A 23,361-nucleotide genomic window follows, 5' to 3' on the forward strand; every position below is an offset into this window, starting at 1 on the left:
AGAGAAGTATTCCTTTCCCAGGCGGTGTCACAGCAGTACCCAGAGAACCTGAGCTGTAGCAGCTGTGTGGCTCCCCAGTTGTACAAATCCATCCGAGGTGGATTCCAGGGACTGTTCTTTTCTTCACAGTGTAACTTGTTATTGATTTCTCTCCTTGCACTGTTTTACTTGTCCAGGCAAGGAAGATTAGGAAGATTATCTTTATGTGCCATCCAGTTACCTTGATTGTACTTAAGAGATTGCGGGGGTATAAATGTGGTGCATCCGGAGGTCAAGGCTGAGACTACACAGCCTTGAGTGCTTACATCTATTGCACTTCTGATACATTTACTCCTCGTGATTCGCTGTTTATCACTTGCTTCAGGTTAATGTGTTTCCCAGCTGTGGCATTAAAAGATTTCATAGGGCCAAAAATTCTGACATTGGACTGAAAATTGTAAGATTTGAAAAACAGGAATTTTGAGTTTCTCTTTTATTTGCCTTATTGACAAAACCACTACAGTCCTGCCTGCATAGCATTATGCTGGCTATGCTGAACATCGCCTATGGTGTTTTCGCTTAATGATATTTCCTTTGTCATCAGCACGTTTGTCCTGGTTTGGCTGGGGTAGCATCATAGGCCAGCTATTAGCAGTTTCAAGCCAGCCAAGGCAGCTGACCTGAGATTTAGCCCATACCATAATGTCATGCTCATTATAAAGGGAGGAGGTTTACTGAGGAGAGGGAGCTCCTGTGCGATTTCTGCTGGGGTTCCTCCTGCTCCTCCTCTGGCTTTTGCTGAGGACTACTCTGTGGTAGATCCTGACAACAGCATAGTCATTTGGCCAAGTATTATTCTGTTTGTACTGGTGGTGTTTTCATTAAATCTGCTGTACTTCTACCTACGGGTCTTCTCTCCTTTTTCCTGATTCCCATCCGTGACTGGTGAGGGTTCATTGGGTGACAGAGCAACTGTCACAGTTTAGCCTTGGGTACAGGCTAAACGTAGACAACATTTTACTATGCAAAGGAGCACTGGCATGCTGTGAGATCCTTGTCATCTTTTATAGCCTTCTGTCTTCAGGGGGTAATTGTATTTATTTGTGTCATAGGGGGTTTTATCACAGTTAGTAATACAGTAAACCATGCTGAGCATTTCTCAAATATAAGATTTTATAAAGTATGAGCAGACTTATAGGCTGGTGGGTTACTAAATGTCGATGCTATGGGGCTGTACACAGTGAAAACAATGCATTTCTCTTCTCTTCCTCCTCTAGACCTCTTTCCTTCTTTCCCTCTATCCTCAGCTTCCCCAAAACCAAACTCTTTTAATTGTTTAATGCTTTTTTGCTGCTTGACTGATGTTTGATTTTTTGATTTGGCGTTTGTTCAGCCTTCTGTGAAAATGGACTCAATTGCATCACAAGCAGATAGTTTTGAAAAAATGTTAGACTGATCATGTTGGTATCTCTGTGTTAAAAGTAGAGAAGTCATTCTCAAGCACTGTGGATGTTTTTAAGAAGTAATATTTGATCATTACTCTGTACTTGCTGGAAGATTCTTGGCTGCTTGTTCTCCATGTCATGGCTGAACATACAGAATTCTTTCGTTGTCATGTGCACACCCTCAGATTCATTAATTTTGTTTAACAGATGAGGTCTGTCCATGTGATACGAAGTGGTGCTTGTCTTGGCACAATTTGGCCTTCTATACATGTCTAATTATTTCTAGTATCTCTCTGAAACTGTCTTTGCATTTATTTGAACAATTATGTTCTCTGCTACTGATGTAAGGTACAAACACAGCAGCTTACAAGTCCCTGAGAGAGCAGGAGTGGTATGACTTGTCACTGAATGCCTTGTTTAATCATACCAGTTTTTAATACGCAGTCCTTGATTTGTTTCAGGATTCATTTAGTGTTTTGTAGAAAAGTTCTTTTGATTCAACAGATTTCCAGCTGCCCTTAATTCTAATTCTATGGTCAACCCCCCTGCCCCCCCCCAAAAAAAAACCCCAAAACCAAATCCTATCTTTTTAATGATATTTCTAATTGTATGTGTAACATTTCAAGTAATCTCAATAAGATATGTTTTTATTTTCCCCTGTTTTCACAGGATCAGAGACAATAGGCATGGAAAGGATCTTGAGAGCTCTTTTTCCACAGCATGGTCATCTGCCTAAAACAGTCCTGACAGTATTTCTGTAATCTCCTTTTAACAACTCCTGAGGATGAATATTACTTTACCTCCCTAAGCATTTTATCCTCAGTGTGTATGTTCAGGCCCTACTATAGAAGAATATTCTGATGTCTAACCTAAATCTCCTTAGCTGCGATTTATAATCAGTATTTAACTCCAAGTAGGCTTAGAAGACAGTTTATTCTGTTTTCCTTGGGGTGGTTTTTACATTATTTGAAGGCTGTTTTCTGTCTGCTCTTATCCACCTTAGGGAAATGGCTCTGTGGACTTGGCTACAGAGTGGATTTTAGAGCACTTTGCAGGCTTCTTTGGTTGCACCTGTAGGTAGACCTATGCCTGGCCCTGGATTGGTCCACTCTTTTGGACAAAAATCCACAGATTTTTGTTGGTGAACGTACAGACATCTGTGCTTAGTGTGGTATAACATTACCTAGTAAAGAGAGGAGAGGAGGATGAACAAAACATTGTGACAAGAGAATTCGCAGAATATAGCGCACAAGAAGCACCTTAGCAAACAGAACAGAGAAATCTCATAGGGTTTTAGGGGTTAAAAAAAAAGGTGTTTTGAACAGTACAGCTAGTAGCTTCTCAGAACTGTATGAAAGCTTACAACCTAAAAAAATAAGACAAAGTAAATGGAGAATACTGGTAGGGGAATCACAGTCTATTGTTGATATAAATTGCCATTGGATGAGCTTTGCAAAAACAAAAAAGAGAGAGAGGGAAGTGAGAATGTGAGAGCTTGGATGCTTGGGTCAGCAAGACACGGAACAGAGCAGATGTGGCAGATTGGACAGAACAAAAGCAGTAGAGATGAGAGAAAGAATGTCCATGGAAGAATGGGCATGCCACAGAGGAAACAACACGGTTGCTACAGCAAATCAGGAAAAAGATGCTGCCTTGGGACACCTGAAAGTGTGTGGACTCTGTAATTTGAGCATGGCAAGGAAAGGAAAGCACAAGAGCTCAGATACTGAATATATTAAAAAAAGGGGCCTGCAGATAAACAAAAATCTGAATAGTTAGAGTAAGGAATGTTCCAAATACTGATGATCTCTAACACCAGTAAAGAAGATCTTTATAAGTGAATTTGAATAAATCATGTGTGAATAGCATAACTACAGAAAAATTAGATGATCAGCGGGACTTTGAGTAGCCTGAAGAATATGGAGAGAGAAAGCAGGAGGTCCAGCAAGAAGGCAATTGCAGTAGCCCAAGCATGAAATCATCAAAGAATAAATGCTTTCCTTATAGGATCTGCTGAGATTAAAGCCTAAGGTCATATCTGTGGCCATGAATTACATAAAGCAATAAAAACATGCATTCCCTCCATCAAGACATTTCTTTAGTGGCAGTAAGTTCTGTCTAGCAGTATTTGCTCATATCCCATCTTCATGTGCTTGTTATCTGTTGAGCAGTGGGCTCTGTTGAGCTGGGCTGAAGTGGACTTGGCACACTGAAGACCCAGCCTCTGTGTTTGTCGATCAATTTCTTCTTCTTTTTAAGTTCACCTTTCCAGGATAGGAATAGTACAAGAGTGACATGAGAGTTTAGCTTTGTTTTAGCTAGATTTTCAGCAGCCTGTGTCATACAGCATTTTAAAAGATAAATTTAAGAATCAAGCATGAAATTTTCAGTTTTCCTTACTTTGTCAATTGTTTTTTCCCAGAGGACTATATCATGACTGGGCAGAAAGCGTTGTGCAGGATTATTGCAAGGTAGTATAACTGAAGGACTGGTTTGCTTCTTGAGAGAAATCACTGTGAAAGGAAAACAGCAATAAGACTGAACTGAAAATCCGGAAGTGTAAATTCTGAGTGGAAGGAACAAAGTTCAAGGCAGCAGAAGGGCAATTTCACTTGCTAAGACCAGGATCTGTTAAGTTCTTGCCTCAGAAAAAATTGGAATCCAGCCGTCCAAGTGTACAAACCTCTTTCTTGGTAACAGTCACTGCCTAGAAAAAAGTAAACTCTCATTTGCTGCAGTAAACTTCTGTGTTCCAACCCCTCTTTCACCTGGTCCCTCCACTCTGCCAAAAATTAATCTTCCTGTTGTTCTGCACCATGCATTTTGGCTCTTTGTGTATTGGTTCTGCTGGCTCAGCAGCTCCTACCCCTCCTTGAGGTACAAGAACCGCAACTGTGACCGTCCTACCAGCTCTCACCTCTGCCACCACAAGCCACCCATGCAGCCACTGCCACCCCACCAGTGCTAGGGGCAAAGAAAGCGCCTTACCTACGTTCAGTGGAGTTTGGCATTTGTTTATGATACTTATAAATGTTCTATTATAATAATGTAGATGATAATTTTGCTGAAAGCTCCTGACATCACAGGAGAGTAAGGCTTTTCTAAAGGTTTTCGCATGAAAAAAGAACAGTTTTGTTATTCCTTCTTTTGATGCTCTGCTTCGCTTCCATCCTCACTTATCAGATAATCAGGGAGCTTTTCTCACACTGCAAAACAAGAGGTGAATTCAGTATTAGATGTGGTGTAATGTGGGCTATCCAGCCTCTTATTGCCCTGGTTTAAGGCAGGGTATGAAGTGTTCTGTACATTTAAGAGGCTTATTAAAGAACCTGTTGGGATCAGTTGCTGTGTTTTGCTGGCATTTCTTCCAGACTCTCTGCTTTTGAGTAGTTTTTGAGTACAAGAAAAAAGGAACAATTCATGGGATGCTAAACAAAAGTCTACTTTAGTACATAGTTCAGCGTGGAAGTCTGAAAACAGCATTGATCTGTCATTGATAGGAAACTTCACTTTAGATTCTTTTGTGTTGACATGTGTCACGTGTAAAAATACTTTAAATGATTATTTATTTAATAAGCATCTTTTGTTCATATTAAAAATACTTCCGTTGTATTATTTTATTTCTATTAACTTCTTTTTTTAATCTAAGTGCCCTAATCATGTAATGCGTTTTTCCTAAAGCGTAACTGCCATGCTTTGCCAAGTATTCAGTGTTGCTCTCTTACTTACATTTTCTTCAGTCTTAAATGGATTCTTATAGAATTTGTTTTATTTCTCTCTTAGAGTTCTGCAAAGTTGTTTTCTTGATAGTTTTCTAATTTGGTTTTTTAAAGCAAATTTTCCCAAAACTCATATTCTCTTGATGTTTTTGAAGCTTTAATTAATATTTGCTCCATTGTCTTAGTTATTTTTCCAGTAATAAGGTGACCAGAACTGAATACAATATCCCAGTTAAGTGCCAAGGTCATAAAGACTTTACAAGCTTTCAGTCTCCGTGACTAGATGTCATTTCATATGTAGTCCCAACGTCTGCCTTTATGCTGCCATGTCCTATTGCAAACTCATGTACTTTTTTTCCCCTGTTTGCTAAGCTTAGTTCAGTGCTACTAGTTCCTAATTTTTTCCTTCTGTTTAATATTAGTATTAAATTATTTTCCCCAGCTGTGCATTTTTGCCTGAGAAGTTTGGAGTGAAGAAGCTGGGAAAACTGAAAGCAAGCTGTTGCAACAGCTATACTGAAATTCTTGGGAAATGAATGCAGAATGTTGACTCTGATGTTATTACTATTGAATATTTCAGTGGATCTGTCTACATAGAAAAATTAGCATTATGTACTAGAATATACATGAGCTGTGTGCATGATATGTACTATTTCCTATGTGTAACTGCTGTAAATGATATCTGATCCTCTTTGTGCTATGTTATCCTTTACCCTGGACAAAATAGTTCTTCATTCTCTAGATATCAGAGGATAATTTCTTAATTAGCTTTATTTGTGTGGTTTCAGTCTTTCATTGACTGTCATTCAGATCTTGGAAAATCGTTTACCCCCTTTTTTCTCCTTCCCCCCCTTTTTTCTCCTTCACCCCCCCTTTTTTCTCCTTTCCCTCCCTTTTTTCCCCCTTCCCCCCTTTTTCCCCCTTCCCCCCTTTTTCCCCCTTCCCCCCCTTTTTCCCCCTTCCCCCCCTTTTTCCCCCTTCCCCCCCTTTTTCCCCCTTCCCCCGCTTTTTCCCCCTTCCCCCCCTTTTTCCTCCTTCCCCCCTTTTTCCTCCTTCCCCCCTTTTTCCTCCTTCCCCCCCTTTTCCTCCTTCCCCCTCTTTTTTCCCCTTCCCCCCTTTTTTCTCCTTCCTCCTCTTTTTCCCTTCCCCCTGTTTCCCCCCTTCCCCCCCTTTTTTCCCCCCACCCCCCCTTTTTTCCCCTTTCCCCCCCTTTTTTCCCCCTTCCCCCCCTTTTTCCCCTTCCCCCCCTGTTTTCCCCTCTCACATTCCCCTTCTTTCCCCCTTCTCCCCCCCTCTTCCCGCCCCCCCCATCAGAGCAGATCGCAGCTTTTGCACCTTCATGATTTTGGTCTGCACTGTGCTGGTTTGCACTCTGATAACCTGTAGCCAAAAGGCAGTGACTGATCACCTCGGAGCGGTGGGTACCGCCTGTTGATTAGTATTACTTGGAGACATGACTGTTACTGCACTTTCAGGTGCATTTATCCCACGCCCGGTATTAAACTGTCCTGGCCAACTTACTGTTTTTAAAATAGAAATTATGGAAAAATTAGTCATTTTGTAACTCATTTTTCTATAGGATTTACAGATAATCAGTACAGATGAAAACCAAGTATTTGTGGCTGTTCAAGAGTGGTACCAGACAGACACGTACAACCTGTACCAGTCTGACCCGCAAGGTGTTTACTACTCTATCCTGCTAGAGAACGTCCGGAGCACAAAGCAGCCAGAAGAGAACGTCCTGATAGATATTCTGGAGGTAGGTCTTTATTTCTTCCAATGTCTTTGTGAAGTTTGAATTTTCTTTTTTTAATGTTGATTATGAGTATAATTAATTTTACATTAACATATTTTCACAGTTATCTTTAATGTAAAAAGACTAGGATTTCTTTCTTACCGATAGTGCATCATTACTACTTATGTGTTTCTCTCTTGCCCTGATAACGTCCTGTGCACCCTAAGAACTATGTTCTTGGTATGGGATTCCGTGGATGTGCAAAACCAGAATTGGCTGAGGTGGGTTTTTTTTTAAGATATTGAAAAGTGAAGCTGGCAGCTCAATTTATTATTGAAGTAAGAAGTTATGCCACTGCCTTCATACAGCTTTTTCTTCTAGGTGACTCAGTAGTATGTGTCCTGACTTAGAGCAGGACATCTTTTAGCCAGTAGGATCTTCAATAGTAGTCCTGTGAGCCTTGTGCTAGGTTGTGTCAGCTTGGACAAGCGAAGAATCAACGAAGTTAGATACTGAACAGCAAGTCCACTTGCTTGCAGTAGGTGTCTTGTGCCAACAGCTTTTGCTATGAGAGAAACTCTCCTGAAAACACATCTATCTTGGATATTAGCATCAGTGCACTTGGCAAAATAAAAGACTGAAGACTATACAGTTTAAGAAGAGTGGCACAAACTGTTATAAATTCCATTCCTGTTGATGATGACATTTAAATGTAATAAGGCGTACATTTGCTCTGGTTCTGTACTTTCTTGTAGCACAGACCACTGGCCATTATCAGGATATTAAAATAATGGACCTTTGGTCCAACCCAGTTTGGCCACTGTTAGACTCTAATCTGCCTGGTGTTAGTTTAGAAAAAATAAATCTTTATAAGTGCACCAGACTTATTTGGAAAAGGAGTAATTCTGGATACAAGACATAAACTTACAGAGCTTGTTAAATGGCTGTAATTGGACTCTTCTTGATGGGGGAGAATGATAGTTGTTTTTTCCACCTTATCTCCTCCATCTTTGTTTAGCATTTTCTTTCCAAATATCTGTAGTAAAATAAAAAAGTCCGTCGTTACCAATGATTATTTTCTGGACCCTACCTTTTTAGAAATGAGGCTTCCAAATGAGTGAAGCTATACATTGCTGTAGCCACATTCCCACAGAGTGATTTATTGGGAGCATTAGTTTGCAGCTCTTTGCTCCTGGTCGCTCCTGTGGGATGCGAAGCTGAAAGGGGGTCAGGTACAATGTCTACTCCCTGCGTCACCTGCAGCATGTAATTTCAGGTAAGTGGTACAGAGGTGCCACCCCTGGCTGTCCTTTTGTCTATAAGTTACTCACTTAATTCAGTTTCACTGGTGATTTCAGAATTTCACAATGTTAGTGAGGCCATATTTGATATCGCACAAGAGAGGGACATAGATCCTAGATTATCGTGTGTAGTGGATTAAGTTGTAGGGTTACATTAAAAACAGAATGTGCAGGTGATAAAGAGTAATTGAAAGACAGTACACATGGAGGCATACAATTCAATTTTTTAGAGCTATTCTTGGAATAGTGTTGCATTATAGGAGTGCACTTTTGTTTGCTTACAATAAGAAAGGCTACAGCTTCCACATAGCTTGTACAATAAATAATTAGTGTTCCTCTTCTTTACTAGAATGTGGTCAAGTACTTACACGTACAAGTAATGTATGGGTTATTTACACAGTACAAAATAGCTAATAAATATAACACATATTGCAGTCCTTGAGGGTGGGGTTTTTTTTGGTCTAGTTTGGGTTTTCTCTCTGGGCATTTTAATGCAAATATCCCATCTTGGGAAGAGGAATCTTCAGTGCAACAGAGAGACAGTCCTCAATGATTGACAATTTCTCTTTCCACCAATGCATAATTCCACTTAAAATTTGCACTGTTCATCTTTTGTTATCTGCTGCTGACCTCACTTCATCTTTTACTCGTACATCTGCTATAAAATCTTTTATAGGTTTCTAGCTGTCTGCATTCATTTTCTTTTATGTGCTTTATCTTTTTTTGTACCATGTTTCTTTTCATGATGCATATGTGAAAGGGGAATAACTCCCAAATAGTTGTTCAAAGAAGGAAAGAAAAAGAAAGGTAAAGTATTAAGTGGCTGTTCAAAAGGAGCATGCCCTTGAAATTTGTGACTGTACAAAAGGAGCATGTCCTTGAAATTGTATCAAGTGCTGCCAGTGTGAACGAGTCACAAATTTGACATAGGCATATTTGCAAAATTGGCATATTAATGTAATACTTCTAGATTGGATCTTGTTGTGATTTTTCATATAGATAAGAGCTACACAAGTTGCAGTACACATTCTTCATGGTTTTTATTCCCAAACAACAAATAGTATATATTTAAATTTTTATCACAAACTTATATTATATAGCAGTATTTTTTGTATTTCAGTAACTGCTACTGATAAACACTCTGGGCCATCTGAACTGTGCCACCTACTAGTATAGAATATTGTTTGGCTGTGAAGTCAGTAATGTAACAATGCAGCAATTATGTGTCACAGAATACATAGTCATAGCAGAAAACCTGTTTAAAAATAGGTTTATAAGGTACAAAGTGGTTTTCTAAGAGTACTGGGGAACGACTAACCCCTGAACTGTTTTGGAAGATAGGTGCTCTGAGAACTACTCTAAAAGTCCAAAGAAAATCAAAGGAAAGGTATTTCTGAATTTACATGTGTTCATCTGTCTTGGATAGCTACTGGACTGTTTATCAGAGTAACTGAACACAATGTTGACGTACCTTCTTTTCCATAGCACCTTATTATTAATGTGAATCTTTTCCCTTCTGGGTAGAAAGATACTAATCTCCCAATTTTAGATTTGGGATCTGAATCAAGAAGTAGAAAGTACAGAAGAATTTGTGTGCCTGGGCATCATAGTCAAATCTGGAAGGTAGATTTGACATACAGCATTTCAGTATTTACAGAAAGAGTTATCGTGTTTTTACGTAGGTCACAGGAGAAATAAAATAGAAAATGCTACAGAGGGCGTGGGTGTTTTAAAGCTGCTATTTTTTACACACCATAATTTTATATTGATTATTATTTTTTAGTCTAATGCACCACTCTGAACATCATAATTCTGAACTTGCTCTGAAGATAAATGCCCAAAACTTATTTATTATTTCAAGCAGGGTTTACACCTTTTGTTCAAAATACAGTGCTGTAGTGCTGGTCAGCTTTTATCTTTTAGAGCATCAGTGAGAGAAGTTAACTGAGACACTGGAAGAAGTTTTTCCATAACCTTTCTGTGCCTCATAGATTCAAACATTTATGTCCCATATTCTAGAGAGGACCCTAGTGCTTGGTTAGGTTGGAGATGGGAGTGGGAATGGAGAAAAATTTTAGTCTGACTCCCATTGAATGGTTATATAGAATGATTAAATATTCATTAAAAAAGGATAGGGGGGAAGAGAGAGAGGAAATAAAAATATTCATGATACAGCACTGTTTTTGCCATCCACAAACAAAGAGGGAAAGCTCAGTTGCAGTCCCTGGTCTAATTATTGTTTAAATATTTAATATTGTGTTCTCTGGAAGACATGCTCAGAAATTGAACCCCAAGTCTACTTTCCCATGTAAATGTTTGAACTGCCAGACTTTTCAGTTGTGTTCATGACAGTGCCATCTCTGGATGGCAGAATATGTAATAAAGCCCCAGCAAGATGAAAAATATTTTACAAGTAAAGAAAGCAGGTTCATCATTTCTTCCCTCCCCTTCCATTTCTCACCTGCACTGCAAAGTAATTGACTTTTATAGTATTTTTGACTTGGACGTGATTCTGAGCTTCCAGCATCCTAAGTAAGCCAATCACATGTACATGGGTTTTAAGGAAGAAGGAGCTCATGAGAGAGTGAGATATTAAAATGTCTATTCATTTATACATATTATTTATACATATTAAAATGTCTATAGATTTTAATAGAATTTAGAATTTGGTTACTTAAATTTGGAAATCTATTTCCAAGTTCTAGGCTGTTACCATAACCAGCAGAACATTCTTATTCTCTGTAGTTTTGGGTCAGTTCCTTAGAAAAAACCCATACATTTATAGACAGTACGTATCAAGTAGCCTGCTGGAAGAGACACCTTCTCTTCACCCTAAATGCAGACTTCTGTTAAATGAATGTCAAAGGGAGTTAATAACTAGTAGTTGGAAAAAAAGAAGCACTAAGTATTTCAAGTACAAAACACTAAGTCCAGGAATGAATCATGTCAGCAAGAGGGAAATATTCCTGATCATGCAAAGAGCTGGCTATCTTGTACATTTAGTTACAATGAATGCTTCAGTTTTGTTAAATGTCAGCAAAAAGCAGATTAGAGACCTGTACTATGCTGGAAACAGTATATGAGTTTATATACATTGTCAAGAATTTTTCAAAAATTCAAGATGCCTCATAAATAATCACAAGGGAAACATATTAACACATAACGTAAATGTTAGGGCCAGAACTGAACATATTAAGGTGTGATTACTGTCAGGTTGCTTCTAAAAAGTACTCCTATTAGCTCTGACACTCTGAGTTGTTAATAGTTTTCTAATACAGATTGTTTTGAAATAAGCTAACTAAGGTTGCCCAAGAGAAGAGAGATCCTGTAAACTTTTTTTTTTTTTTCCCCAAGAGGTTAAACAGGCAAGGGGAGGCTAAATATGTGGAGGTGCACTGGGTGTGGGTTTCAGATGCTTGAGAGGTTGATTCATCCCTCATTGTTTCTTCCACGGATGATCTGTCTGCATTTATTTCCTACAAAAGGCAATTGTGCTTCCTGATTCAGTGTTACTTTAAAGAATATTATATCATCATTTGGTATTGTAACCTATTTGTGTACTGTTTATAAGATGTAGGTCACATGACTTAAGTGTAAAAGTCAGGTTGCTGTTATAAATTGCTTACATCATTTGTAGAATAACATTTTAGAAATGCCCATATTTTATAAAAAATGGAGAGCTGTGATTTTAACGGTAGTATACATGCTATTGTAATTTTTGTATTTTGCTGTATAAACTACATGTACTTTGATCAGCCTTCTAACACTGAGAGAACACTAGATCCTTTTCAATAGATCTTTTCAATTTATTTAGAAATACAAATCAGTTAGTAATTGTCGTCCTCTTCCCCCCTCTCCCTTTCCTCTTATCCTTTTGCCTGCCTTAATTTTTTTTTCAAATATCATTCACTTTTCTAGTGAAGAAACTACCTGAGATACACACAAGCCACTACCCCCAAACACACACAAGCCTCCGAGCCACAAAAGAGCAGCTAACCAGGGATAATCCTGTTGAAAAACATGTGTATGTGCTGGTCATTAACCCTCTCTCCTGTATGCTTCAGGTCAGGGGTGTAAAAGGAGTCTTTTTGGCCAACCAGAAAATTGATGGGAAAGTTACAACTCTGATAACCTACAACAAAGGCCGTGACTGGGATTTTCTAAACCCTCCAGACATCGATATGAATGGCAAACCGACAAACTGCAAACCTGTAAGTGGCTCTTTCTGGCCTATCCTTTCTCTAAAGTGCACTAGAACTATTTGTATGATAGGATGTGCAGTAGTTTCAACAGCTCACAAGCTTTGTGCTAAGTTTACCAACCAAACTAGTAGGCAAATCTACTTACATTGCATGAGCAGTAGTTTCACAAGCTGTTAGTCCAGTCACCTTGTAGAGTGAGTAGTCAGGACTCTGTTGCACTGCATTTCGTATTTTACATCACTTTGACACAAAGAGGACGTTTTTTCTTCTGTGTCAACCACATAACCCGGTTAAGAATAACCATGACAACAATCATTTGTGTCTGGATAAGAGGCAATAAGGGGCACACCATCAGTCAAACAGAGCTTACCAATACCTTTTCTCTTTCCATCTTTCATGTTTTTGTGTCATCTTAAACCAAAGTAACCGTTGGTTCTCTGTTAAAGGCAACTCTTGACGGTTGCTTGCAAATAAACACCACAGTTAACTGCATGAAAAAATCCTTTCTTTTCATAAGATGATATTATTTCAGTTTGTTTTGATTTCCCAGCTACCTAATGTTTTGTTATTTGTAAGACTGTACTGAAAACCTTGTCTTTTTCTCACTGACTCTCTGCTCCTGGGGACTCGAAGCTCTGCGTTGCTGGGTGTAATAAATGCTTTTAGTCCTGCCACTGCCAGAGCTTTGATCCCTCTCCACATAGAAGAAGTGGAAGGCTGGACCCTTTTGAAGAGTTCAGGACTGTGCTACATGGTTCAAGCCTGCAAGGCCTGATCCAGAGCTTTCTGAAATGAGTGGAAAGATTGCAGTGGCAGCAACTCCCAGGCGGTGCTGGCAGCCTGCTCTTGGTAAAGCTCGTGGTCAGATTGCTGTGAGCAACGTGACCTTTGAGTGCCGCTGCACAAAGAGCAAGAAGCAGTAAGTTGCTTAGCAAAGAGATATGGTCAGATGTGTCCAAAAGTCATTACACTATTCTTCATACCACGTTTTTTCTAAAAAAGAAACTTCAGTACAAACCGTTGTTTTTAATCATCATTTTACCAATTACCTGGAACCAACAAACATGCAATACCTGTTGCTGTTTCTGTTAGTATTATTAAGCAATTATTCTGTCAGAAGGGATTTTTTTATACAATAATTTCATACTGACTTCTTGTGAGTTGTAACCTTTTGCTGAGATAGTTTCACACTATGCAGACACCACCAGAGATTCTTGTTAGAAAGCTAAGGTTGATATCTCAGACTGGAATTTAGCTCCATGGGAAACAGCCATACTTTTTACCTCTGAACCCATACATTGCTGAAGCTGCTCTCTAAATGGGCTTACATTATTGTAGGAGCATAACTGTTACCAGTTATTTTTAAAACCTGTCGTCGTCTTCTTCTTCCCCCACAAGCCTGACTGCTACCTTCACCTCCATCTCCGCTGGGCAGACAATCCCTACGTGTCAGGAACAGTCCACACGAAGGACACTGCTCCAGGACTCATAATGGGGGCAGGTAAATGCATGACATTTGTTTTTTAAGACCTGAAACATGGCAGTGGTTCTCTGTAGACCGAGTCTTTCAGTTTATAACAATACCACACTGCAAACACTGACAAAATAAGTCTTTCCCTGTAGAATAATCCTTTATGGGATCTTTTGATCAAATGATTTAATAAAAGTAAATTAAAGTCCCAGAGCTGTGTCTTCTAGGTCTGTTCTATAACAGTCACCTGGAAAAAATGTGATTCTCTGTGCTGTGTAGTATCTCCTTCCCCATTACTGTGTTGTGGAGGAGTGACGGTGGCTGAGGGACTTGACGTGCAGTCTTTTTCTCTGGAAATGGGGTATAGGGCCTCCAGCATCATGAATAGTCCAGCAAATCCAATAAACTGATGTAAATGGTGGCCAAGCCTTTGTTCTTTAAGCTTAGATACAGATAATTTGTCTTATAGTTTTTATAATTCCTTTCTGCCTAAAGAGAGGTGAAGTGAAAGAGGCAAATGTGTCTCTGTTGGGAACAGTGCTGGTTGTGGCTTCCTCATTATAGCATACATATGGAGTCATGATACTGTGAAATGGCATTTAGTAAAACAAATTCCATTGCGGTGTTGACTACTGGTGAAGAAAAATATTCACGCAACTCTGTTTTACTTTGTATCCTTCTGATTCATCTATTAATTTCATTTAATTTTCTGTTTCTTTGTTTCAAAATTATTGAGATGTTAACTGTTCTAAGAGCTTTTTAAAATTGCATTGTTTTATTCTTATGTTATGGATTATGTTTAGGTGAAATACACACATGTATGCTTCGCTTCTCTTTTTGTAAAAGTATATCTGTTTTTAATCAATAATGGTTTTTGTTTTAGCTTACACTGGTATCTTATAAATGGCTTACTAAATTGAAAATTTTCTGAGAATATCAAGTGAGCATATTTGGTGTTTAAAGAGAATGACAACTGTCATTACTTCAATATAACTGAAGATTTCAAGTTTCCCGCTAGTGTAAATGGAGTTTAAAGTATTCGACTGCAGTCAGACCTATGTGGTAAAATGCTGCTGGTTTTATGGACATGAAGGAGACTAAGAATTTATACAGTGCCCTTGCAGATACATTTCTATTAAGTATTTAATTCACATTTTATGAATTCAAATATTTCAAAAATAATTTCTCTCTCGGGAATCTTCTTTTTACATAAAGGTACTCCTATTCTAATGTTCTTAATTTTAGCCTCATCATATTGTACCTGAATGCCTTCTAGTAGCAAATTAAGCAGTGAGGTTTAATTACTTAGTCCGTTACTTCTATTTAATTTTTCTCTTTCCTTGAGTTATAATCTGATGTGGTGAACTGATATTTGTTGAGATGTTGGGTTGTTTTCTTTTGATTGGGTTTTGTGGACGCTTTTTAAGTGCACTGTTTGCTTAGATGATATTAGGGATGGCAGGTTGGAGAAGAGTATTTGCCCATAATTCCTTCATAGAATGGAGTGAGATTTTATCGCTGCGACATTGTCTTACTGTGCCAGGTAGGTAAGGTTATCAATGGCTTTCCTCAGTGTGAACAAGAGGGAGTCTTTTTGACGACATCCAGATATCAGTAAGAACTGAACTGATATGTTAAATCTGACTTGATTGTGGAGGAACCTATAATGTAATGGAAATGGTAGAGAGGCACCCTCACTCATAGCAGCTGGCTAAAAAGCTGGGAGGGATGGTGTGAAAGTGGGAAAAGTTTGTGCAAGAGTAGTGCAATACGTCCTTTCTCTGCTAGAAAGTCATATATTTGCAAACAGAGCCAAGGGACTTATTTTGGAGTCTTAAAGAGCAGCTGCATCCCCTTGCCAACAGATGACCTGAATCAACTCTGATTTTTGACTTGCATTTTCGTTATTTGGATGTTCAGGTCATCTGGATTCAGTGCACGTGTTCAGTCTTATCTGGCAAACCTGATATCCTTGTAAACTTACACTTCTTATCAGAAATACTTTATATAGAATGAGCTTGAATTTCTTCTGGCCTGATCCTTGAAACTGATAATCCTATGCAAATCAGCAGAAGTAGTACGTTCTTAGCACATACAGAAATCAGATTGTTTGGGACGCATCACTCACTATTGGAATTTTACTGTTAGATTTAGGGAGAGCACATCTTCTGGAAATGACTGAAGATGATAAAGATCTCTGAATGTCAGTTGATCACAGTGTGTCTAGAAGCCATCAGTGCTGTGAAAAAGGGAAATTTATTCTGAGTGTGAAGTACGTAAATGATTGCCAATGGAGAGAGGGAAATATTAATACTCTGGCAAATTACTGTACAGTGACCTTATTAATAAGAATGTGTACAATACTGATCATCAGTTTTCAGGACCAGTGAGCAGGTGCTAAGAAGGACTACTTGGCAGTTAATGGAAACAGAGAATATTTACAGGAGGAATCTCATTAACTGAGAAAAATGAAGGACAGTAAAGAACATGATTTTTTTTCCTGAAAGTGTAACCATGGGGTAAAAACAAGTGATGTAAACAAGTGGATAAGAACTAGAAATTAGAGAACAGTTTCTAACCATGAGAGCCATGAAGTTCATCCTTTCAATAAGAGCAGTGTGGCTCTCCGTCAAAAATGCAAAAAAACCCAACCCCTAAATTCCTTTAACATGGAGTTTGGCTACTTTATAGGAAGCTTATACAACACAGCTGCTTGTGGTAATGGAAGACCAAAGCTGTGACTTAAGGACAGTTTTGATACTGTGCTTGAAAATCAGAGCACAGAGACTGCTGAATATTTTTTTAATTTAAAAAATAATTAAATCGTGAACAGCATTAATGCCTAGAGCATTTGGGAAAAATGCAATAATAGGATGTTAAAATTGCATCTTTTAAACTCATATTTACAAATAAAAATTCAGCTCTATTAAAGTTGCATAAATAGTTCTGAGGAATGCGTACTTTTAGCTTATGTGTATATATAAATTGTGTAGACAGAATACTAAATTTTATAGCTGCATATTAAAATGTTCTTTTAAATAACTGCTTTGCTCCCTTTAAGAAATGTAATAGGATTTTGCATTTACGTTTGATTTTCATGCATTTTAATCTTGGCAACAGCTTCTATTTCTCACAGCATCAGCTATGAAATGTGTGTCAATTGATGTGTAAATTTTTACTGTGAACTTGCAAAGGACTTTTCTATGAAAAATGTTTAGAGAAGTGTAGATTTTTCAGGTGCTAGTTTACAATAATTGTCTGCTTAGCTTCCAATCCAGATGGCAAATCAAGCAAGCAGTAAATTCTGCACATTCACACAAATTGAGGAAGCACTGGAAAAGTTCGGTTTACTTTTCGTCGTATCAGGCCCAAATACATTGCATACATTGTGGTAAATTTCTATCATTTTTCACAAAAATAGCATACCAGGATGCCAATATAAAAAAGGATGAGGGAACAGGGAGATGATTGAACATTTCCTAGTGCATTTTGGAGTGAAGATCCTGCAGTGCCCTTGGATTTTTCTCATGTCAACATGTTCCCCCATTCTGTTGGTATGAATCACTCCCTCAGCTGAACACATCTTCAGCTTGCCAGGCAAAAACTGTCTATCTGGGACATTTAAACACAAATTGGTTGTTAGTTTGTTCTACACTATGACTACAAGTTTACAAACCATGAAATTTTAGCTTGTTGTGCATTGACTGAAGGGATGTTACAACTGTATTAATTACCAGTAATCTAGGCAAGACACATCTCTCTTTTTGGAGTAGGTGTCTGCCTGTATGCTAAATTTAAGTGGCTGGAAAAGATTTTCCATATTAGAAGGATTATCAGAGGTTTGCATATGGGGATTATTTCTTCTCACATAAGCGCCTCTAAAATCGCATAAAAAAATAAGGGCAAATGTAGTGATAAGTAGAACTTAAAACATGTACTCTAATGGTAAGTTGTAGATGAAAGTAATCTCCCATATTTGTGTGACCCAGTAGGAACCTGCCAAAATGCCTAAGCAAAGACAAACATTTAATTACTCTCTTGAGATCTGTATGTGGTTTTCACAGCTATAACACCTTTCCAGAGAGCTTGGCTGGCCACTAGTCATCACTGAAATACATTGCTTTCCTTCACATCCCTGCACTACCAACTGCTAAACTGGTATGTGCACAGTTACAAATAGCGTGGAGAATTACGTTGAACAGCAGTTAGTACCCTTGTATTCCAGTTTTCGGGACTGCCACTCCTGTAGGGGTGGAACACATGATTTTATCCAGTTACTTTAAAATTTGCCTTTACTCAGGACAAGTAAAAAAGCACAGTTTGAAAAGGTTTGTAAGAATGCAAGTAACAAAATGAAAAATGACTGTGCTTAACCAAAAAATCTAAAATGCAGGCCAAAATGTTTCTTTTCTTTTCCTAAATTGAAGAAACAAGGTGTCAGAACATGACAACAGCAGAATCATACTGACTCAGGCCAAGAGTCCATGTAGCACAGTATCCTGGCTCTTTTGGTGATGAAAGCCTTTGGGGAAGTGTTTTATGATCAATTCATGTGTATGTGGCCCCCCAGTCCATGTTTTGTGAGAACGCACACACATGAGACTGTTTCTGATAAGTGATATGGTCAAGACAGCACCAGGTTTACATCTCTTGACCAGCACAGCTCAACAAAACTATCGTACCTTGACGTTCAGCCACATCCATCATGACCGGGGGCATGCCACACACATCCTCAGTAACATCACATGAAAACACTGTTTGCATGGCGTACAGCATAACACTCACGTTATTTCAGGTAACTTGAACTGGAGAGGGGAGGGGGAACCTCACAAAAATACATCTTCAGCCATGGCAGCACCTCCTGGGGAGAGCTGGGATAAGTGCTGTGTGGTGTGAACATGGTTGGATCATGCCAACTGGCCTGAGGTACAGGACAGTCTCTGGCCTTCCCTTATTTCATGTGTGTGTGGTGTTTGCCATAATGCCATCCCTTTATTAGGGACAAAGTATGAACCACTAACAATGCCTCTAACAACAATATATTTAAAATTGGATGAGAAATGTAGAAAGCAAAGTTGAAGCAGTTGAAGTAACACAGTAATTGAAGGGTCTTCTTTCCTGTTCCTGTTATTTAGCTACAAAAAGAATATAAAATAAGACAAACTTGAGAAGCTTCTGTATTGCAAACAAAACTTTTTGAAACTAAATGGCAAAACACTCTGTGTCATGTGTCAGAGGAGTTTTCAGGTCAGTTAGATTGAAAAGTTGTGTTAAAATGCTACCATTTGTAGCTCTGGCTAGCATAGCCTTCTCATGGTTTAACCCCAGCTGGCAACTAAGTACCACACAGCCCCTTGCTTGCTTTCCCTGCAGTGGGATGCTAGGAAGAGAATTGGAAGGGTAAAAGTGAGAAAACTCATGGGTTGAGATAAGACCAGTTTAATAATTGCAATTAATTAATAATAATAGTAGATTGTAATGAAAGTGAAAATAACAGAGAGAAATAAAAACCAAGAAAGACAAGTGATGCAAATGAAAACAGTTGCTTACCACCAACCGACCAATGCCCGGCCAGTCCCCCAGCAGCAGCCCCCGCCAACCTCTCCCCTATTTCTGTTGCTGAACATGACGCCATATGGTACGGGATATCCCTCTGGTCAATGGGGGTCACCTGTCCTGGCTGTGTCCCCTCCCAGCTTCTTGTGCACCCCCAGCCTCCTCGCTTGGTGGGGTGGGGTGAGAAGCAGAAAAAGCCTTGACGCTGTGTCAGCACTGCTCAGCAGTAACGAAACCATCCCTGTGTTATCAACACTGTTTTCAGCACAAACCCAAATCATAGCCCCATCCTAGCTACTGTGAAGAAAATTTATTCTACCCCAGACAAACCCAGCACAAGCCTGCAGTACCCATTCCAGATGCAGTAAATTTTTCAGTATGAACCTGAATTGCCTTCAGTATATTAGATTACCTTTGCTTGTTGCACAGATGGATTTTGAGATCTGACACAAACCTGCTAAAATGATAGAAAAGTTTCCATGTTGTAATGGCACACCTGAGGAGTTACTGCAGGTATTTAAAGGGGTAATAAGGAGCACAGATTTTGGTGTGAGTCATCAGGCCAACATCACACTGTTCATGGGTGTGCAGTACAGTCAGAACACTTCAGGACAGGGTGGGAATGGTACTTACACACTGTAAGTGTTGCCTTCCAGTCTTGGGGCTGAGTTTGGTTTGGCTGTTTCTCACCTTCTGTATCACTTGGTTGTGATGTCATGTGTTATTGGCTGCCACGTTTACCACAAATGTGGTTCATAATTTTCCTCAGATAGAGCATGGAAACTTTCAGGACGTCTCAGCTCTACTTTGAGTACTCCTGTGACTTTGCAGTTGGTTGTTTGTAATGTTATTAATGTCAGGATTTTTTGCATTTCACTTAATGTGAATTGGAGCTGTTGTAAAGGGGTTTATGGGATGCTATTACATGTGCTTTGTTTAGTTAGCTGGCTTAATCCAGTAACACGACATACTCCAAGGTAGCTAAAGCCTAAAATTATTGCTTTATTTTAGATCTCAAAAAGAAGAGAATGTCCCAAATCTTTGAAATTATTTTTTATTAGAACATAAAAAATAAAGTTAAAACAGTGTAACTCTTTAAATAGAGAAAACTTGTAGCTCTGGCATGACACATGTTAACTAGAAACATTTGCAAATAAAACTGGTGAGTCCGCTAAGTTCTTTGAAGGACTTAGTTTTATTTGTGTTCTCCTTTTTCAGGCTATCAGCTTTCAAAGATATCCTTGGCTTAACAAACTCATCACATACCCTGGTGTGTTCCTATGGAAATTTCCTTCTGCCTGTCACCTCTGAAATTTGGCTGTGTGGCTGCTTCCCACTGCAAATAACACCCTGTGCTTTGCAGGAGCCTCCCTGTCTCCATTGGTCATGCAGGTTTCCTGCTTGTTACCTCGCTTGCTTTTTTTTTTTTTATGAATCCATTGACACTGTGTTTCAGCAAGACATTGTCTGCAGTACCCACATAGCAAACTGCAACTAAATTGAAGAGTTTTATCCTCCTGTACAGAAAGGGGTTTTTTATGTGCTTGAAAACTTGATGATTTTATAAAGTTTGTAAAATTACGTAATATAACTCTGTCTCCTTAAAAAATCTGGAAGTAGTGGAAATAACAGCCTTCATTAACGTGCAGAACATTATGTCAGCAATCAGAAGTTCCTGCACGCACCCACCTCAGGGTTTTCACCCTTGGCCTGAGGATGGACTACTTTCAAAGGTCAAAGAGCAGTGAACTCCTTTTTCCCAAAGCAGTACACCAGCCTCTATGCCAAGTTTTTCATCAGTTGTGATTTTTTGACAGAATGGAATTTCTCTGTGATTATAACTGAGCACATCAACTTCTTTCGTGCATTTACCAAGAAAAGGCAATAAAGGTAAAACCCAAACTAGGAGAAGTCATGTCTGTCTTGTTACAGAGCTGCAATCACAAAGCTGTTGCTAATACCTTTCAGTCATTACCATATCAGCTGGACTTAAAAGGCTTTCTAATGAAGCACAAGTTGATGCTGTTTAGTTTATAGGCTAATTCTCCATTAGCTAAGGCAATTTACCACTGCACTTTTTAAAGTGCAGATCTGTAGCAATTCTCAAAATAAAGACCTACTAATGCAAGTAGATTTCCGTAAGTGGTGAAAAGAGGTAGAATAAGCAGCATTTGTCCAGGAGCAAAACTAACAATGCATTTATTAAAAATATGTGTGCAAAGAAGGGTGTAGAATGACAGCAATACATTAGATTCTGTCCTCAGCTATCCCAGAAAAAAGTTCTGTGAGTAATTGCAGAAGCACAAGAAATATACCCATTTGCAGAAACATATGCAGGTGAAAACAGTACAGAGGACAGTAAAAATAGCAAAAGAAATATGTTTTGTATAAATAGCAAGTCAAATCTCACTTCCTTCAGTCCTAAGAAGGTGATTTCTCATTCATGCTTCTTTCTACTGACCGTATTATTCTTTCCTACACAAAGCTGATGGGATCTGGTCCTACTTCCTGATAAGATCTGTGATATGCAGGAAAATAAAATACTTTTTCCTGATCTTTGCTAACATAGGTTTTTTAGGATTCAAAATAATAATAAGTTCAAAATGGCTATTAACCGAATAGTTTTAAATAAACATGTATTTGGGGAGAAAATACAACAGAATTCAGTGTGAAGCTTTAATTTTGGATCTGTTTCATTAGGTAATATTTCATGACTTAATATTGTCTGATTGTTGGGTTTTTGACACTGTCCCACATGACATCCTTGTCTCTGAAGTGGAGAGACATGGATTTGATGGATGGACCGCTCAGTGGATCAGGAATTGGCTGGATGGTCGCACCCAACGAGTCATGGTCAATGGCTCAATGTCCAAGTGGAGACCGGTGACAAGTGGTGTTCCTCAAGGATAGGTACTGGGACTGGTGCTGTTTAACATCTTCACTGGTGACATGGACAGAGGGATTGAGTGCACCCTCAGCAAGTTTGCTGATGACTCCAAGCTGCGTGGTACAGTCAACACGCTGGAGGGAAGGGAGGCCATCCAGAGGGACCTTGACAGGCTGGAGAGGTGGGCCTGTGCAAACCTCATCAAGTTCAACAAGGCCAAGTGCAAGGTCCTGCAGCTGAGTCAAGGCAATCCCAGCAGAAATACAGGCTGGGTGATGAGTGGATCGAGAGCAGCCCTGCAGAGAAGGCCTTGGGGGTGCTGGTGGATGAAAACCTGACTATGAGCCAGCAATGTGCGCTCGCAGCCCAGAAAGCCAACGGCATCCTGGGCTGCATCAAGGGAAGCGTGGCTAGCAGGTTGATGGAATTGGTTCTCCCCCTCAACTCCACTCTTGTGAGATCCCACCTGCAGTGCTGCATCCAGTTCTGGGGCCCCCAGCACAAGGAAGTCATGGACCTGCTTGAGTGGGTCCAGAGGAGGGCCACGAAGATGATGAGGGGGCTGGAGCACCTCCCCGATGAGGACAGGCTGAGAGAGTTGGGTTTGTTTAGCCTGGAGAAGAGAAGGCTCTGGGGAGATCTTCTAGGGACCTTCCAGTACTTAAAAGGGGCCTACAGGAAAGGTGGGGAGGGACTGTTGAGCAGGGATGGTAGTGATAGGATGAGGGATAACAGTTTCAAACTGGAAGAGGGTAGATTCAGATTAGATATTAGGAAGAAATTCTTTCCTGTGAGGGTGGTGAGACACTGGCACAGGTTGCCCAGAGCAGCTGTGGCTGCCCCCTCCCTGGCAGTGTTCAATTGAGCCAGTTCTTTGAGCAATCTGGTCTAACGGGAGGTGTCCCTGCCCCTGGCAGTGGGATTGGAACTACCTGATCTGTAAGGTCCCTTCTGACCCAAACCCAAACATTTCTGTGAATCTATGAAATACTTGAGTCAGCCTGACACTTTCTGCTTACTTGCTTTTAGCACTGGTGAGCATGCTCTGCATAAACAGATCTGTTTT

The 23,361-nt window shown here is 39.4% G+C and overlaps 1 protein-coding gene across 2 annotated transcripts in view; it reads left to right on the plus strand.

Moving 5' to 3' along the window:
* The window catches only part of SORCS2 (sortilin related VPS10 domain containing receptor 2), a 571,536-nt gene that overhangs the window by 488,732 nt on the left and 59,443 nt on the right, over positions 1-23,361 (plus strand). For both annotated transcript variants that reach the window (XM_086463685.1, XM_086463683.1), the window contains exons 9-11: positions 6,723-6,902; positions 12,244-12,390; positions 13,780-13,882. In XM_086463685.1, coding sequence (XP_086319811.1) covers positions 6,723-6,902; positions 12,244-12,390; positions 13,780-13,882 — 430 coding nt within the window. The remainder of the gene's footprint in view (positions 1-6,722; positions 6,903-12,243; positions 12,391-13,779; positions 13,883-23,361) is intronic.

The sequence above is a fragment of the Leptosomus discolor genome, chromosome 4 (genome assembly GCF_034619465.1).
Source record: "Leptosomus discolor isolate bLepDis1 chromosome 4, bLepDis1.hap2, whole genome shotgun sequence".
NCBI classification, from domain to species: Eukaryota; Metazoa; Chordata; class Aves; order Leptosomiformes; family Leptosomidae; genus Leptosomus; species Leptosomus discolor.